The sequence below is a fragment of the Peromyscus maniculatus genome, chromosome 7 (assembly GCF_049852395.1).
Source record: "Peromyscus maniculatus bairdii isolate BWxNUB_F1_BW_parent chromosome 7, HU_Pman_BW_mat_3.1, whole genome shotgun sequence".
Lineage (NCBI taxonomy): Eukaryota > Metazoa > Chordata > Mammalia > Rodentia > Cricetidae > Peromyscus > Peromyscus maniculatus.
The window spans coordinates 62,409,416-62,427,755 of NC_134858.1; the positions used below are offsets into that span (position 1 = coordinate 62,409,416).

An 18,340-nucleotide genomic window follows, 5' to 3' on the forward strand; every position below is an offset into this window, starting at 1 on the left:
TCAAATACTCAAACCCTGTTGATCTGCATACGAAACTGCAGTGGCTTTAAGGAACGTGGCTGCAAAAACTTGTGTGTGTGTTAGTGTTTCGAAACAAGGTCTTACACTACAACTCGGGCTTTTTTTTCCTGCCTCGACTATTATATTGTCTGACTCCATAGCCACGAGCCACATAGACTATTTAAATTTAAAATGAAAGAACATATAAAATTGAATTCTTAAGTCCAGTGCTCAGTGGCTGGTAGCTGGGATGTTAGCACAGGCGTAGATGTTTCTCAAACCATAGAAAGTTTGGGTGGCTGGGCGGTGGTGGCGCACACCTTTAATCTCAGCGCTCAGGAGGCAGAGGCAGGCACATCTCTGTGAGTTCAAGGCCAGCCTGGGCTACAGAGTGAGATCCAGGACAGGTGTCAAAGCTACACAGAGAAACCCTGTCTCGAAAAAAACAAAAGAAAAAAAAAAAAAGAAAGGAAAGATTGGGTGAAGCATTCTGGGCTAAACAAAGAACTGTATGTGTGACGCAGCTCTAAGTTTCCAGTGCGGGTGCTGGCTTTGTCTTCTTTGGCTTTATGGCTAAAGCTAATGTGAAGTTAATTTCTTTAAGGACACTAAGCTGGTTTTCACTTAGCTAGGTCCCCACTGATTGATCTCCTATCACAGTGACTTGTCTATTGAGAACAGGTTCTCCAACATGCCTGAAGTTAATGTAATTTCTTGAATGATGAAAGAGTGATTCAAAAAGCTAATTGCCTAATTGGAAATGTAATTGTGTCTGCCAGGTGTCATTTTCAAAGCTGTTTTTTTCTTTCAGATGCTAAAGAAAACCCTTATGGGGAGGACGACAACAAGAGCCCATTCCCCCTACAGCCCAAAAACAAACGCAGTTATGCCCAGAATGTGACTGTCTGGATCAAACCCAGCGGCCTGCAGGTAATGACATTGTTCACATTGCTTTTTGCTGGGGGCAGCGGAGGCGGTCGATTTTCCTCTCCTATGTAATTCATTTACTTCTAATGTCTGTCCTTATTTCCCAAAAGGATATGAGATGGCCTACAGTGAGAACATGTATAACAAAATCATTTTTTACAAAGTTTAGAGCAATAACAAAACCAGGGAAAGATGGAAACAGTTGTGCCTGGAACCAGAGGCAAAATGGTAATTGTATTTGAGGACTTTGGTTCTGGGCTTCCTGCTACCGTGGTCACAAAAGAAGCAAATGGCTTGTATAGTTTTTCTTGTCTAATAACAGAGAGCATGGCAACATTTCCAGAGAAGTGTGTTTTCCCAGCATTGGATTTATTTTTATTTATTTTGTATTTTTGAGGCAGTCTCATACAGTCCAGGCTGGCCCCATACTCACTGTATAGGCTGGCCTTGAATGCTAATCCTCCTGCGTCCACTTCCTAAGTGCTGGGATTGCAGACATACACCATCATACCTAGTTTACCAGCACTGGATTTTTAAAAATATTTTTTTTTGTACATTAGTACAATGTATTTTGATCACATCCACCCCTCTTCCTTCCAACTCCTCCCAGGACCTCCCTAACAAAATTCATATTTTAAAATTTTTTTAAAAAAAATAATAACCTACCAAATCCAATTAGTGCTGCCCACAGCACACATGGGTACAGAGCCATGCACCAAAGCATAAGTAACCTACCAGAGGTCCTGTCCCTTAAGAAAACTGAATCTTCCTCACCAAATGGTGATCATGCTAGTAGGGGTGTGGCTTCATGGGCCAGCATTGGACTTTAGTTTAAAAGTCTCACATGCTAAGGCAGTGGGGGTTTTTCCTTCGGTGCAGGGTAAGACAGGGTCTCACTCCACTGTAGCCTTAGCTGTCCTGGTTGTGTAAAGTAGGCTGGCCTTAAACTCATAAAGATCCCCCTGCCTCTGCCTTTCGAGTGCTGGGATTAAAGGCCTTCACTACCATACCTGGCTGTTATGTTTGTTTGGTTTTTTTAAAGAAGCAGGGTTAGGGTTTAATAATTTTAGTATAGGCTTGAGGGTTACAAGAAAGGGATGTGCATAGAGGAAAGACAGGCCTAAGAGCTTGAGTGTGGACATCTCTAAGAGTTACAAAATGTCAGATAGACCCAAGTGTGGATGGGGCTTCTCAAGGGAAAGTTCCCCACAGCAGGGTTCAGAAGAGGCCTAAATCTTCTGATTATTTCTTCTATCCCTACCGTAAAATCCAAGGCTGTGTGTGTGTGTGTGTGTGTGTGTGTGTGTGTGTGTGTTCAGTTTATAAACAGAAAAGGTTGGTTTGGGCTCATGGGTTTGGGAGTCTCCAGAGCTTTGTGCCTGTGATAGTATTGTGGCAGAAATTGATGGAGGAGCAAAATTGCTTCTCTTGTGGCAAAGAGGCAAAATAGAAACCAGAGAAAGGCCAGGGTCCCTCAGTTCCCTTAATGGTTGTGCCCTTCCAGGGGACTCTAGCCACATTACATTATAATTTATAAATCAGCTCCACAGGGAGTTATGATGTTACCTAGGAATGCTGCATTCAGGCAAAGGCACTCAGGACCTTTCCCCTTCCCCTGACACAGTCCCTTGTTTCTGTTTGTGCAGGGACCCCTTCCCTTTGGGCACCCTTTTTACATGTGAATGTACTCTAACCCCAATGCACTGAGAAGAGGCATTCAGGCTGACAACAAGGTGCTTCTGTTGACTGCTTTGGCTCCTTGAGACCTTTACCTTGATACTGAAGCAATCCTGCCTTGACCAGGGGGACTGTGGCGTCTTCTCTGTGTTCCTTCCTTGTCTATCCCTGACCCCAGCACTTCCTGGTCAGGAGGCTCAGAACTGCTTTGACTGAATTGCTCTATTTTAGCCCTGGGTTTTTGTTTGTTTTCTTATTTAGTAAAGTACACATTAAATTTACCATTTCAACCATTTAAAAATGTACAGGTTCAGCAGTGTTTATAGTGTTAGGTGGTCATTGGCATCACCTAGTTCCAGACAGGAATCCCCTGTGCACTTAACCACTGAACCATCTCTCCAGCCCCATTTTGAGCTGATCTTTTTTTTTTTTTTTTTGGTTTTTCGAGACAGGGTTTCTCTGTGTAGCTTTGCGCCTTTCCTGGAACTCACTTGGTAGCCCAGGCTGGCCTCGAACTCACAGAGATCCGCCTGCCTCTGCCTCCCGCGTGCTGGGATTAAAGGCGTGCGCCACCACCGCCCGGCGAGCTGATCTTTTTTTTAATGTCCTGTGAGCTAAGGGTCCAACTTCATTTTTTTTTTTTTTGCACTCATTCAGTTATCTCAACAGCAGTTATTCTTTCCCCATCAATGGTCTAGCCATAGATATGTGGGTCTACTGGGTCTATTTCTATGAGACAATTGATTTTAATACCATCAAGCCTTGTAGAGGTGTTTTTGCCAGTGTTGAGCAGAATACTAACATCATCTCAGAAGGAATCTTCATGTTGACACTAAGTCTATTTGTATTTCCATGTTTTTAAACACTTAAAGCTACTGGGATGGGTTTTTTCTTCAAAGCCACAGAATTCTAACATTGATTTTTTTTTTTTATGCCTCATAGACAGATGTACAGAAGATCTTAAGAAATGCAAGGAAGCTCCCTGAAAAAACACAGACATTCTATAAGGTGAGACTGTCAGAACTAGAGCAGAAAAGGTGTCCCGAGGGGATGTACCCTCATGAGTGATTCATGGTGTTACAGTGGGTGGAGTTGGAGGTACGAATGTGCACCACCTGATTAGTGAGGTACTCCTGCGTCAGTTTCCCCTCAGTGAGATCGGAAGGGGCTGGTCTGTCCCTCCCTCCCTCCCAATCCAGTCCTGTGCAGTAGAAGGCTGCTCTGAGTGGCTCAGGCCAGCAGCTTGAAGAGACCTGCATCTGGCTTGTCCTCACCACCTCGTTGTGGGTATTGTTAGGGCTAACCCAGGCAAGCACTGCATGTGATTCCGGGGGACTTCCTAACAGTTAGTGTTAGAAAAGGAATGTGCTTTGTAATCATCCCTAGCTAGTCCAGAACCACACGGTGGAAGGACTAAAGTGACAAGTGGGGGTAGAGCAGGGACATCTAGGCTCACAGGGTCTCTAGATAGCTAGCCTGTAATTCAGACTCACTTACCCCTTGTCCTTTTGGAGTTTGGCTGAATTAGATTAGGTGCAGTGTGAGATGGGCCCTAGCCTGTCAGTTTTTAAATACAATATATAGAGGCTGGAGGGAGGGCTCAGAAGTTAAAGAGCACTTTCTATTCTAGAGGACCTAGGTTCAGCTCCCAGTGGCTCACAACCGTCTGTAACTCTGGTTCCAGAGGATCTGACACCCTTGGAGCACATACAGCCAAAACACCAATATACATTTAAAAATGTAAATAAAATGCTGGGCATAGTGGCCATGCCTTTAATCCCACTAGGACAGCCAGGGCTACATAGTGAGACCCTGGCTTATGGTGGGTGGGTGGACGGACGGACAGACAGACAGACAGAGCAGCTGTAGCCTCGGGTGATGGGTGGGTGGGTGGATGGATGGATGGATAGATGGATGGATGGATGGATGGATGGATGGATGGATGGATGGATGGATGGATAGATGGATAGATAGGTAGATAGATAGCAGCTGTAGCCTCAGGTGAGCATCTCTTCTGGATATCACACCTACCTTCTTACCTGGGTATTATCTTACTGCCTCTATCAATATTGTCTTTAAACCTAGTTACTAGCAATTCAATACTGTCTTTAAACCTAGTTATAGCAATTTGGGGACATTGGACAAAATACAGTTTTAATCAGAGTTCAACCAGAAAGCTTCTCAGCCAGCAAGACCCCCAAAGCTATAATCCACATAGGCCCTTGACCTGCTCAGCTTCAGCCCACCTTTGCAGTTTGTATACATACCTACTGGTGTTGTGTTCAAGAAGACATGCTTGCATATTGAGGTGGTCATTTACCTTCCCTGATACAGTATAACCAGTGCCATGTCTGAGAAATAGAAAAGGCACCTGGCAACTGGCTGCTTCAGTTCCTCAAGTAGATGAGAAAGGGGGTCTCTTTCCTGTGTAAACAAGGCCTGAGACCAGAGCAGCTACTCAGTTGCCCACAACATGCCCTGGTGGTTAATGGGTGCTTTGTATCTCTCTGGTCTGTCCCCTGCAAATGTGTCACTGTCACTCACACTCCAAGTCTACATCAGAGAGGCACCAGGTTACGAGGCCGAGACTTGGGAGCAAGCCCTTTTCATATCTGATTAAGAGACAGAAACGAGTCCCCTCAGTCAGCATGGATGCTGTATGCAGGCAGTTTTGTGTGTTTGGCATAACTGTGCATTAACTGTGATCAGCTTGCTGACTAATCTCGCTGCTGAGCACACTGCAGACACCACTTACCACTTATGCATCACACTGTTGTCCCTGGCTCTTATTGAAAGAACTGCTCCCTGAGTTGAGGGTCAAAAAGAACTAACTTGAAGCAGAGCGCTTGGAAACTGTGAGAAGAAAACTGTCCATCTCTTTCAGGAGCTGAACAGGTTACGAAAAGCTGCCCTAGCCTTTGGTTTCCTGGACCTGCTTAAAGGGGTGGCCGACATGCTGGAGAGGGAGTGCACGCTGCTGCCTGACACAGCCCACCCGGATGCAGCATTCCAGCTCACCCACGCTGCCCAGCAGCTCAAGCTGGCCAGCACCGGCACCTCTGAGTATGCTGCCTACGACCACAACATCACACCCCTGCACACAGACTTCTCAGGGAGCAGCACTGAGCGACTGTGACGCTGACCTCTGGAGCTTCCCTTCGCTGTTCATTTTGTCTGAAAACGATTGAGTTCAAACCTTTCCAGCCCATTCAGCTCCAGATAGCCACCCACCGACCTTGAGCTGTCTCAGAAGCAGCACTCCAACTGGAATGCCTCTACTGCAGTCTGAGAAAGGTCGGAAGGCTGGTTGTCTAGGGCTTTAACACTAGCTGTATGGGGCTCAGTCTTGAAGTCCAAAACAGCTTTTGTTCCATGTTGAGCACAGCTCCTGAGAAGCTTGGACAGATGAGGACAGAGCTCTGCTGCTGCCCTCAAGAAGCCTGCCCAGCAAGGGCCTTCCCCAATCCAGAAAGCAACTTTTTTACAGGTTTATGTCTCAATTATAAGGACATTCTTAAACTACTGTGCTTAGAGTGAGCAATCCAGACATCCAGAACGTGCCTGAGTACAAACTTGATGCCAGTGAGGTTCAGATTTTTTAGAACTTGTTAAAATACAGTGGCCATGCTCAGGTGTCTCAAGGTACAATTTTTAGACAGTAACCACACGTGTAAAATCACTCCTGTTCGTGTTTTTAAATGAAAATTAAATATTTGATTTTCTATAAAATGATTTCATCTAGAAACATGTTGTTTTGCTCTATCTTATCCCTTGAATATAATTCAGCTTCCAAAATGTCAGCTTCCTAAGTTCTGACATTTCTTGGGTTCCATATTAACTTCCTAGTTTTTGACATCAAGGTTTGTACCTCAGCAGGGTTCTGGCCAGTGGTTCTGAGAGAGCACTGACAGAAGAGTCTGGCTTCCAAAAGCAGTGTCTGCAGGGCCGCCCTGCCACTCTGTGACGACTGCCATCAGCCCTCCCTCGGGTGGGCTCCATCCAGTCACTGCTCGCGGTGTGTCGTGCTGAAGTGCTATGCAATACTTTGTCTACACAAAGACTTTATCCATTTGAAAACCACGAGACTAAATAATCTTTAAACACAAATGATTAGGATTTTGACTGTAAATGTTTTAATAGAAATACACAATCTTTCACTTTCTCAGACAGCAACAGAGGGGATGCTAACAGCAACTAGAGCATGGGATTGCACAAGGCTGCGGCACAGCTGACTGCAGAGCTGACCTGCCCGGTCGGTGCCACAGTCAGTGGAAGGAACGCCGAGGGCAACACCAGCAAACGTGGACGGCAGCTGCAGACTTGGAAATGCTCTTCCTTGAGATGAGGTGTGTCAGCCCAGACAGTGAAAGGCTAATCCAATTTGGGCTCACTGAGACAACACAAGTCTCCTTTCCCAGGGAGCAGTAGGAGTGGCAGATCTGATGTTCCACCCTTCAGCTCCTGCTTCTGGCGTTACCTCCGCACTCCAGTTTCCATGGAATGTGGTAGGGAGACTGTAGATGTCTTGTACCATGACCAACCCTAAGGTCTGTATTTTGTTCAGGCCCCCTTTTGGGGGGTTTCCTGCAGGAATCCTGGTTATTTCCCAGCTCAAGTTCCTACTGCACACAAGTTAAAAACAAACAAACAAACAAAAAACCAGGAGTTTGAAGTTCAAAAAAATAGTCTCACTGATCACTCAGAGAAACACACAAGGAAATGGACTGAGCTAGTCCAGAGTTGTGGACTGACTGTGTGCACTGCCCAAGACAGCTCGTGGTGTGTCTGGCCTACTCCAGTGTTTGCGTTTGCCACAGGCTCCTCCGCAACAGCTGGCCGCTGTCTAGCTCCCAGTCTGTGTCCCCTTCCGACCCCTGTAGCCACTCATTCACATTTGGAACTTATAATATCAAGTGTTTCCAAGTAATGCTCCCTCTTTCTCCAGTGTTGCAGACAGTTCTGATTAGCTAGGAATGAAGTATCCGTGGTGTCCCAGGTTCTGACTGCTTTCTTTAAATCACTCTGCCTCTTTGATGCCCATGCTGGTAAGTGCTGTAGAATGAATGTCTTTAAGCCAAAAGACATCAAATACAAAGTGTTCTCCAGCCCTACTCTGACTCAAAAATGTTTAATCAATGACCAAGTTTACCTGATTTTCAAAAAGTCAGTTCTACCCCCTACACAAGTAACTTGAGTATAATATATATTAGGTTCTGCCTGGGTCACTTTTGACAATCTTCAATGGAGAAGTGTAGTCTTGTGTTTTTTGTTTCTCACAAGCAATAGCAGAAATACCAAGTCCTAACTGTAAAGACAGACAGACCTGTGGGGAAGAGCAGACTGTCATGAGAGGGTGCAGGGCCAGTCTAGCTGTCATTAATACATGAGAACGAACCTGGTGTCAGATGTCAGAAATCCATGTCATGCAAGTACAACACTAAGAGAAAATACAGTAAATTCAGGAATGTTACTGGGGAAAGGAGATAGCCTTACTTTAAAAAAAAAAAAATAACTTTTACATCAGTACAAGAAGGTAAAACCGTAAGAATCAGAATCCGCTCAAACTGGCACTAAGCTACCAAATTTCTCTTTAGTGGAGCTTTTTCTTCTTTTGTCCATACCGCCGCCTGCGCTGTTTATAAAGGTGACGAAAATTAATATATAACCCTGTAAAAAAAGAAAACACTGATTAGAAATGTCTTGGAAACTAGAAGTCGAGGTTCCTCACAGCATTGCTCAGATACATCTTAAGAACCCACCAGCAGTAAGTACTGCACTGAGCTGTCCCAGCCCAAGCCCTCAGGGGCCTAGAGCATCATTCCTTATGCTCTGTCATGCAGGCTTAGACAAGGATAAATCCTGTAGAGTAAACAACCTCTACATTTAACTTTTTATCATCAGTCTCCTATAATCTGTTCATCTGACTGCCTATCTCATTTTTTGAGGCATTTTAATATTGATATAATCATCAATACAGTTTCTTGAACTTTATCAATTATGTAGGAGTAAACTATTTTTTTTTTTTTTGGTTTTTCCTCAGCATTTAATGAAATGCCCAAATCAAAAAAAGCAAGGCTGTTCAAGAACACGTTTAGTAGGCAGCAGTCTAGAAGTACAGCACAGTGAGGGACGGAATTTCAGAGTCAACAGTGAGTTCTGCAGCTTTGCCTCCCTTCAGTTCCCTCATCTGTACAACAGGGATAAACACACTTCAGACTTCCTGTGAAAGAATGGTGTATAAAAACTCCTTGAGCCGGGCGGTGGTGGCGCACGCCTTTAGTCCCAGCACTCGGGAGGCAGAGCCAGGCGGATCTCTGTGAGTTCGAGGCCAGCCTGGGCTACAGAGTGAGCTCCAGGAAAGGCGCAAAGCTACACAGAGAAACCCTGTCTCGAAAAAAAAACAAACAAACAAACAAAAAAAAAAAACAAAACTCCTTGACCTATGAACCTATGAACATACACTACCTGGTTAAAACCTGAAGTTGTCAATTTGGGATTTACTTCATTTTGAAGAATAATATATACATATCTTGCAAATTAAGCAATAGTACCATGAAGGAAAGATAATAGTCAGTGCACATTAAAATATTTCTACCTTTTCTTGGAGACAGGGTCTCACTCTACTGCCCAGGCTGGCCTTGAACTTGAGGCAGTCGTGCTGCCTCAGTCTCCCTGCTCTGATTACAAGTGTGAGCCACCACACAGGACTCCAGCTTTCTTAATAGGTCCTGGGGCGTCCTAAGGGATACAGGTCTGCACTAAGTGACAGATCACGAGGCCTTCTAACTTCTCAGGGCTTTTGCACTGTTCATCTTGCCGTTCAGGGTGGCGGCCTCTAAGAGATCTTTATGATGCCTCTCCTCCAGGTATTTCATACCTTGCCAGTTTGGATAATGGCATGCATTTCTGCTATTAAGTTACAGAAGGTGCTATGGCTTCTGGTTGTCTCTCTAATCACCTCTTCTCACTCAGTAAAGACATGTCAGGAGCAGCCACATGGAGAGGGTCTGTGGCAACCACAAGAATAAGCTCAGAACTAATGCTCCGTCGGGCCTATGAAGAAGGTCCGATCTATGGGAGCTACAGCACCAGCAGGCCTCTCACTCGAAGTCTCTGAGACCTGGAACCAAAAGCACCTCCTAGGCCACTTGCTAGCTCTCAGAAATTGACTAAAAAAAAAAGCAAAAAACAAAAAACAAAACCGTGCTTTTCAGCTGCTAAGTCTTACTAATTTGTTACACACCAGGAGAACTAGCACATTGTCAGTGGCTGAACCTGCTGTTACCAGCAAGACAGACAGCTAGGCTTCTTCAAGTCTACAGAGTCAAATGGAGCAGGTGCGGTAGCTAATGTAACTGGCCCGATAATCTCATACAGTGGCATTTTAGGAGGTGTAGCTTTGTTGGAGTGGGTATGTCCTTGTTGGAGGAAATTTGTCACTGTAGGAGTGAATATTTGTTTCTTTTTTTAAAAGATTTATTTATTTTATGTATGAGTATTCTATCTGCATGTATTTCTTTATGCCAGAAGGGGGCATCAGATCCCACTATAGATGGCTGTGAGACACCAGATGGTTGCTGGGAACTGAACTCAGGACCTTTGGTAGAGCAGCCAGTGCGCTTAACCACTGAGCCATCTCTCCAGACCCCGAAGGTTTATTTCTTGTTCCCATTAGTTCTTAGCTTGTATGAATTAATCTAGAATTTGTGTTTTAGACAAATCTAAATTACTAAGTAGGTGGTCATGATCAGCAGGAAGCTTCCCAACAACCTCAGGGGCCATCACTCCCTCCTTCCTTTGCCACCAGCTGTATTTCCACCCCTTTTCCCCCTCCAGGAGACAGGGTTTCTCTGTGGAGCCCTGGCTGTCCTAGAACTCACTCACAACCTCAAATTCAGAGATCCTCCTGCCTCTACCTCCTGCGAGTCTGGAATTAAAGGGGTGCCCCTGCCCGGCTTATATTTCCACCTCTTACCATGGGGATTAGGAATTACTGTACTACTCAGGTAAACGTGACAGGAGCTCTATTTCAGCTTTTTATTTTGAGACGGGGCTCAAATTGCTGTGCTTAAGCAGCCCTGCCTCAGCCCCGAGCAGGTCGGAATTCGTGCGGCACAACTGCCATCTCCTGCTGCTCTCGAAGAGCCCCTTAGCTGCTCACCAAGAGAACCTGAGCTAGTTCCCCAATACCCGTCTCCGCCACAAACTCCAGTGACCAACAGCGGTCATAGTTCAGCTACCATAGACCTGAAAGAAAAGATCTCCATGTGCAGCATACTCTCCTACCCTGTCTGTCTTCACAAAGAAAACTTTCCGGGGTTGGGGATTTAGCTCAGGGGTAGAGCATTTGCCTAGCAAGCACAAGGCCCTGGGTTCAGTCCTCAGTTCCAGAAAAAAACAAGAAAAAAAGAAAAAGAAAACTCCCCCCCCTCCCCGCCACTCTTTCAGAAGTAAAATTGTAACAAGGATGCTGGAAACTGAACTGCCTAGCTACACTGTCTAAAACATGACAGAAGTGTATATGTAGTTAGTACTTACCTAAGAATAACATTACAAGATAAACCTGCAGGAAGAAGGAAAATCTGACTTTCATCTTCACTGGATATGGCAAGGTAAAACTGAACCTTCCTGACTCGTTGAATATTGGAATGGACTGGATCACTGCCACAGCTGGAAACAAACAGACAGTGAGAAGCAAGTGGAACAGGTGCATGAAGCAACAGCCTCCAGGAGCTCAGGCCTTAGTTCCAGCCTGAGGCTTCAGGAGAGGCTTCCTCCTCCCTCAAGCCCTCACACTGCCTCTAAGCTGTCAACAGAGACTGACGAGGACAGCCCTAGCACTGGGCTTCTGTTTCCTCACCTATAAAGTGGGGGGAAAAGAATCCCTGCTTGATCCACTTACTATGGGGTTGTCAGAATAAAATGAAGTTACTAACAAGAGCTCACTTTGGGATACTAAGAATAGCATGCAAACAAAGCACGTGCGGCACATGGGCACTCTGCTCCAAACATGAAAGGAGCCCCGTGTCTCTGGAACAGTACGCAAAGTATGGAAAGAAATCCCTTCAGTCTTAACACCACCCCACTAGACTGAGGCTGGCAGAATCAGAAAACTGGCTTTTAACCCCTTGGTCACACCTGGGAGCTACACTATGAGACCTAAAGTTTCTAAAAATACCTTCTGACAAGCAGCCCATAGGGTATAAGGGAATCCACATAGTGTAACGGAGCCACGTGAGCACCTTCCAGTCCATGTCGATGCAGGTAAGCATGTAGAAGGGGTACCTATGGAGAACAGAGTTCAGTGATGACAGCCACTCCAGGTTCTGAATTTGACCTTAGACGAGCATTCACAATGCCACCTGCAGCACGTGGCTTCAGAACAGAATTGAGTCCTGTGTTAGCTATTCACAAACCCTGTCAGACTCCATTCCAACTCCACACAGGATGTGAACTCTACTGGCAGGCTCAGTGTATTCTTCAAGGAACTCTCTTTGTTCAGCTACATGCTGGATGCTTAGAACCTTACTGGCTTTATTCCTAGTTCTCATCTGTGTTCCCAGTGGGTAGAGATGCCAAACTCTGCCTCTGAATAAATGAATGGTTCTAAAAAATTACACAAAAAGCCTCTAATCTAGAATCAGAAATGCTCAGTCTTAAAAGAGACATCACACTAGGAACAGTAGCACATGCCTTTAGTCCCAGCACAGAGGAGGTAGAGGCAGGCAGATCTCTGAGTTCAAGGATAGCCTGATCTATAAGGGGAAAAAAATTTTTTTAAAGGAATATCAGAAGAAACTCATTTCTTCCCAAGTAGGAAATGTTAAAATCAAGAACTTTGAATGTGTCTCACACTTTTGCATCCAGCATGCCTGAGGGTACAGACCCAGGTACAGGTGAGACATGGTTCAAGCACCCCTGCCTCTTTCCACTGCACCTTGCCCTCTGTCCAACTGTCACTATGCAAACCCTGAGCTGAGGAGGCAATCTGCAAAAGCCACGCTGCATATGACTCGATGACTTGTGTATGATGTGGTTAAAAAAGGAACACAACTGGATAGATTTTTGTTTTTAATTCTCAGTCTATAGGTCAGGCTGACCTCAAATTCATGGCAATCCTCCTGCCTCAGTCTTTGAGTTCTGTAATTACAGTTGTATGCCATTATACTGGGCATTGAATCAATTTTTCAAAAAGGGTATTTTTAGGTTGGGGATTTAGCTCAGTGGTAGAGGCCTAGCAAGCGCAAGGCCCTGGGTTCGGTCCTCAGCTCTGGGGGGAAAAAAAGACAAAAAGGGTATTTTTTTTACTGACAATTCAGAGTGGTAAAAAATAGTTAAGCTAAGCTCAAGACTTGAGTACTCTTGAGTTAGCACTTACCATGCCTCAGGAAGGCTCTCAACTAACCCCATCCACCTGGATTGCTGCTTCAGCTTTGTGCTTCTCCAGCCTTTTCAAGTATTTCCCTCGTGGATGGGCCTTGGGTTTTTGCAACACAACAGTGAGACCTTGAAGTTGTAGTACAATGTGTCTTTTACTCTCTGGTTCTCTGTTCCCTATAGCCTGGACTCTAATCAAGGCAGAGCTTGCTCATGTAGCTAGAATTCTCACACGCATAATCCTAGTCCCAACCAAATGAAACTTCCAGCCAAGGCAACAACATCCACTCTAGAGAGGGGGCAAGCATTTCTACCCACCTGAAAATTTCAATTGTGCTCCATGAATAAAACACAAAGAAAACCACAGCTTTGTTTTGCATTTCTTCCATGGTGCCGAAGATGATAAACAGAATAAAATTTCTTCCAAGAAACTATTAAAAAGACCCAAAAGGGAGAGAAAATTTAAATATTGTGTGTATCTTTGTATGTATATATGTACATATCTGTTTGCACACCCACAGCATATGCATGCATATATCTACAAATACCCCCTTTTAACGTTTTTTTTTTTTAATGTTTTCCTGTGGCGGCAGTGGAAATGAGTATGTTTGCAGGAGTCAGTTCTTTCTTACCACATGTGTTGTTAGGCTTGGAGCTTTTTCTCACTGAGCCATTTCATGGTCCCTTGTTAGAATATTAGAAAAATTATCCAAACCACTCTTTTTATACCATGTTTCTCTTTTCCATTCAGCCATCAACAGGCATCTAGGTTGCTTGCACTTGTCCTTATTATAAACAATGCTAAGTTTTGCCTTTTTACAAAGCTTTACAATTTTCTTAGCACATCCCAAAACATTTTTGATTGGAACTGAATTTAATCTATCAGTAAATATGAGACCATCCTTATGATATTGAGTTTTACGATTAAAGAAAACTATGTCTGTATACTTTCTGTGTTCTGTTCCTTCCTGTATTGTAAGTTGTTCACTAATTTTCTCTTTAGCTGAGTCTAATATACTTCTAAAATTATTAAACATTAACCTCTGATCACTATATTTTCATTAATAGAATTTCTATTTCCCTCTTTTTCAGATCTGCTTCCCTTCCACTTTTTACTTTCTTACTTCCAGCCCAAGTAGCCAAGTTCTCCTTATACATGAATGTCTTCTCACTTTTATTTATTTTTTTTTCCGAGACAGGGTTTCTCTGTGTAGCCTTGGCTGTCCTGGAACTCACTCTGTAGCCCAGGCTGCCTTGCAGAGCTCTGCCTGCCTCCGCCTCCATGAATCTCTATTCTGCACACGATGACTCTCACAGCTGCAGTTCCTACGGCTGTGTCCCACAGTCTACTGTTTCTTGTACACAAGGTCTTATTTCTTCAGGTTTTATGATCTTTGTTTGGAAGCCTCTCGTTTTCTTTCGAAACACGTCTGTAAATTCTTTGAGGCTTGATGATTTTTTTAAAGATCCATTTTATTTTTAATAATGTGTATAAGAATGCAGGTGCTCTCAGTGGCCAGAGGCACAAGATCCCCTGGAGCTGGAATCAAAGATGATTGGGCAACCCAATGAGGGTACTGAGAACCAAACTCAGGTCCTCTACAAGATGTTTCTTAAACACTGAGCCATCTCTCCAGGCCCCCAAAGGTAATTTCAACAGAAGAGGTTTGTTTGCCTCTTTAGGAGTCTGAGGGTAGCAGCAGTTAAAGACTGCATTAAGGTATGTAACCTGAGGAGACAGGAACCCTATCACAGATCCTTCTGGTCTCACCAGCTCTAGGCTGGCCTTTCACTCAGACCCTCCCGTCTTAATCTCCCAAGTGCTGGGTTACAGGCTTGTGCCACCACGCCGGCTCACAAACAGTACATCCCCTTCCTCTGGAAGGGCCACCACTTCAGACAGAAGGGTTTGCTGACAAGACTGGGGGAGAGGGACAATACAGTCGCTTCACCTTCACAAGCGGCTCTCCAGAGTCTGCTCTCACTTCTCTACTTCCCATCTCCTCTACCTTGTGATGGTTAAAACTGAGGAGGTAAGCTCTGTGGTTTTGCAGATGGGTGTCCAGACCAGCTCTGCATGCCCAAAGTCGCTTGGGTTTTCAGCCGTCTCGTCACTAAGAGGGGCATTTCTTCCTCTGTCTACATTGGCAGCACACATGTTCATCCACTACCTAACCTACTGCGTTTCCTCAAAAAGGATTCTCTACAGTGTTTCTGCAAAGCCACGTAAACATATTTTGATGATTTTATACAGAAAATGTTTTCCATCAAATCACTTCAGCTAAGTCCTGGGCCTGATTCCTTCATCTTTCCTCAAAGAGCAACAAGGAAACCACCCCCTTGCTTCCCAGGCTTTGGTCTCCATTGCCTTCTTCTTATTTTTCCTGCTCAGTATCCAGGGTCTGTCACTTGAGTTGCTCATGTGCTCACTCTGCACTGGAACCCCTCAATATATGTCAAGTGCTCCAGTCCACCTGCTGTGGCAATACAGCCCTGTCAAATAAGGCACAGGACTATGCCCGGACCCAGAAGCTCATACCCACTGTGTCCTACATGAATGGCACTTCCTAGGTAGATGGTGATTCTGAGCCTGTCCCTTCCACCTGGCAAAAAAACTCAACTTGAGTTCTCACTTCTCATGGTTCTTAACATACAGAACATAATATTCCACACCACTGTATCACACACTATCCCATTACTTTTTAAACTAAGTGGACAGAAAAACCTGTAAGTAATAAAGTCTGCCACATGAACTAATACTCTTATCATGTACCTGACCCCGTGAGAACACATGGCTGGAAAGCAGATGAGCACACCAGGCACATAATCAGCACTGAGATGAGACCAGCAGCTGGACCCAGCTGCTGGCCTCTGCAGTTGGGCAGTGTTCTTCACAGCCTGTGACCTGCTAAAAAGCAGGACAAGGAGGATCAAAGACCTTGGTGCCCCGTTCCTGACAGTAAGCAACTGAGGCAACACAGAGGTATTGGAGGGAACAAAAAAATCTTTCCTAGTTGCTAAATGTTAGAAGCTAAAGCCACCTATGTATACTGCAGAGAGAGCAGAGAGGCAGAATTCCTTGTTCAGGCCAAGAAATAGGCTGCTCTGCTCCTGCTGGAAAACCAGACTTCCCTAAAGTTCTCCATAATGCCATTTCATGAGAGTGTGGTACACAACAAAACAGGCCAGCAACGGGAAAATAGCAGTGCTTGAAAAGTTTCCTTCAAAGCCAGGCATGGTGGTGCACACTTTAGTCCCAACACTTGGGAGGCAGAGGAAGAAGGATCTCTGAGTTGAGGATAGACTGGTCTACATAGCAAATTTTAGGACAGTCAGGACTAGAAAGACCCTGACTTAAAAATAAATAAATAAATTTCCCTACATGCTGAAATAAAATAGTGCCATTCTATGTAAATAAATGTGTTTAATAACTGAGACATGACAAACTATGCCCTTTCTACTGGATACATATTGAAATCTTTCACTCCTCACTCTCACATTCACCTCTTCAATACCTGGATTAGAGTAGGCAGCACTGGGGAACTCGTGACGCCAATCACGGCATTGAGCGTTTCCACTAGCGCCAGCATCTGGCAGAAATACATCATGTCAGCCACGGTGTGGAACGTGTCGTAGAAGGACTCTAGGGCACAAGCATACATGACCGATCAATCCACCGTGAGTTCTAGCAGAAGCCATTCTCAAACTTGACCATGCCTTACAGGAAAAGAACTTGGGAGGGAAAACAGACATGGAGTCAGGTTCATGCTTCTAGCCTAAGCCAGGACAGGCTTCAAAATTCCCACAAGAAAGAGCTCCCTTTATCTCTAGACTGTGAACATGAAGCCGCCATGTCCCCTTCTCCTGTTAGGAAAACCAAAAGGCAGACCCAGCTTTCATTCTCTCACTGTCTATTGAAAAAGAAATCAGTATACAAGGCAAAGTGCTAATCCTTTTCAGACCATAACCTGTTCTAATCTAAATCTCTATCATCTACATTACACGAGCGATGAAAAGTTCAGTCACACACAGACGCAGAGGTAAAAGTATCTACTAAACTTAGGTTTCAGGAAGGTATAGCCATGGCTCAGCAGTTAGAAGCACATATTGACCTACAGAGGACCTGAGTTTGGCACACGGCACCCTCATCGGGAAACTCACAACCACTTATAACTCCAACTCCAGGAGATCCACCTCCCTCTTCCTGGCCTCCAAGGGCACCTACATTCACTTGTACATATGTATACATGCATGTGCATACACACATTTTTAAAAATAAAATCTTTTAAAGTTTATTATTATTATTATTATCATCATCATCATCATCATCATCATCATTTTTAATGTGTTTGGCAGCTTGCCTGTGCATCACTTGCATGCCTGTTATCATAGGAGACAGAAGAGGGTATCTGATCACCCAGAACTGAACTTACAGACAGTTGTGAGCTGCCATGTGGTTCCTGGGAATCAAACCCAGGTCATCTGAAAGAACAGTCAGTGCTCATGACCACTGAGCCATCTCTCCAGTCCCTAAAAATAAAATCCTTAAAATTAGATTTCAAAAGCCTTAACTGTGTTTGTAGCTTTAGGGCTAATAATTCTGAGAATCTATCCTAACTAAAAAGAAATAATGGTTTTTAAAGTCCTTATTAATACAAGGTTGTCCTCTGAAACATTTCTAAGTGCATTACTCATACGTGGTCTAAATATCTAAGAGTACAAAACGTTTAGGTAAATTATTTGATAAAAATTAAAATGTCCACTAGTGCTCGTGTGAGGCTCGCACATGGGCAGCACTTTCTGAGAGGCCTGTCTTCACACCAACCCTCCTGGACATGCTGTTTCTGCATTCTTCCTTGCGGCATCCTCAACCAAGGACCACTGACATTCTAGGCGGGACCATCCTCTGTAAAGCATATTGCAGAAAGAGGGGGATTCCTGGCCCCTGCATACTGAGTACAAACAGTACCCCTAAATCACCGAAACAGCGATAACTATCTCCAAATGCTCCCAATGAAACCAAAACCAAACCCCAACAACAAAAAAGAAAAGAGCCAGGCAGTGGTGGTGCACACCTTTAATCCCACCACTCAGGAGACAGAGGCAGGCGGATCTCTGTTGTGGGGTATTTGTACACTGTGTGAAGATGTATTGCTATGACTGGTGTAATAAAGAGCTAGATGACCAATAGCTGGGCAGGAGAGGACAGATGAGATTTCTGGGGAGAGAGAAGAGGAGGAGAAATCTAGGTGCGCAGATTACACCAGCCAGACACCAGGGAAACACTGAAAAGGTAGGGCACACAGTACAGAGTAGAGGTAATCAAGCCACGTGGGAGAACGTAGTTAATAAATAAATA

The 18,340-nt window shown here is 44.5% G+C and overlaps 2 protein-coding genes across 5 annotated transcripts in view; one reads left to right on the forward strand and one right to left on the reverse strand.

Moving 5' to 3' along the window:
- The window catches only part of Ints14 (integrator complex subunit 14), a 29,474-nt gene extending 23,138 nt beyond the window's left edge, over nt 1–6,336 (forward strand). For all 4 annotated transcript variants that reach the window (XM_015998030.3, XM_076576518.1, XM_006979342.4 and 1 more), the window contains exons 11-13: nt 812–930; nt 3,547–3,612; nt 5,489–6,336. In XM_015998030.3, the coding sequence (XP_015853516.1) occupies nt 812–930; nt 3,547–3,612; nt 5,489–5,740 (437 nt within the window). In that variant the 3' untranslated portion in view covers nt 5,741–6,336. The remainder of the gene's footprint in view (nt 1–811; nt 931–3,546; nt 3,613–5,488) is intronic.
- Nucleotides 6,337–6,714: 378 nt separating this feature from the next.
- Nucleotides 6,715–18,340, reverse strand: part of Hacd3 (3-hydroxyacyl-CoA dehydratase 3) — a 33,410-nt gene continuing 21,784 nt past the window's right edge. The window contains exons 7-11 of the mRNA XM_006979341.4: nt 16,497–16,624; nt 13,300–13,412; nt 11,783–11,889; nt 11,143–11,274; nt 6,715–8,271 (exon numbers count right to left, since the gene is read on the reverse strand). Of these exons, the coding sequence (XP_006979403.1) occupies nt 8,195–8,271; nt 11,143–11,274; nt 11,783–11,889; nt 13,300–13,412; nt 16,497–16,624 (557 nt within the window). The 3' untranslated portion in view covers nt 6,715–8,194. The remainder of the gene's footprint in view (nt 8,272–11,142; nt 11,275–11,782; nt 11,890–13,299; nt 13,413–16,496; nt 16,625–18,340) is intronic.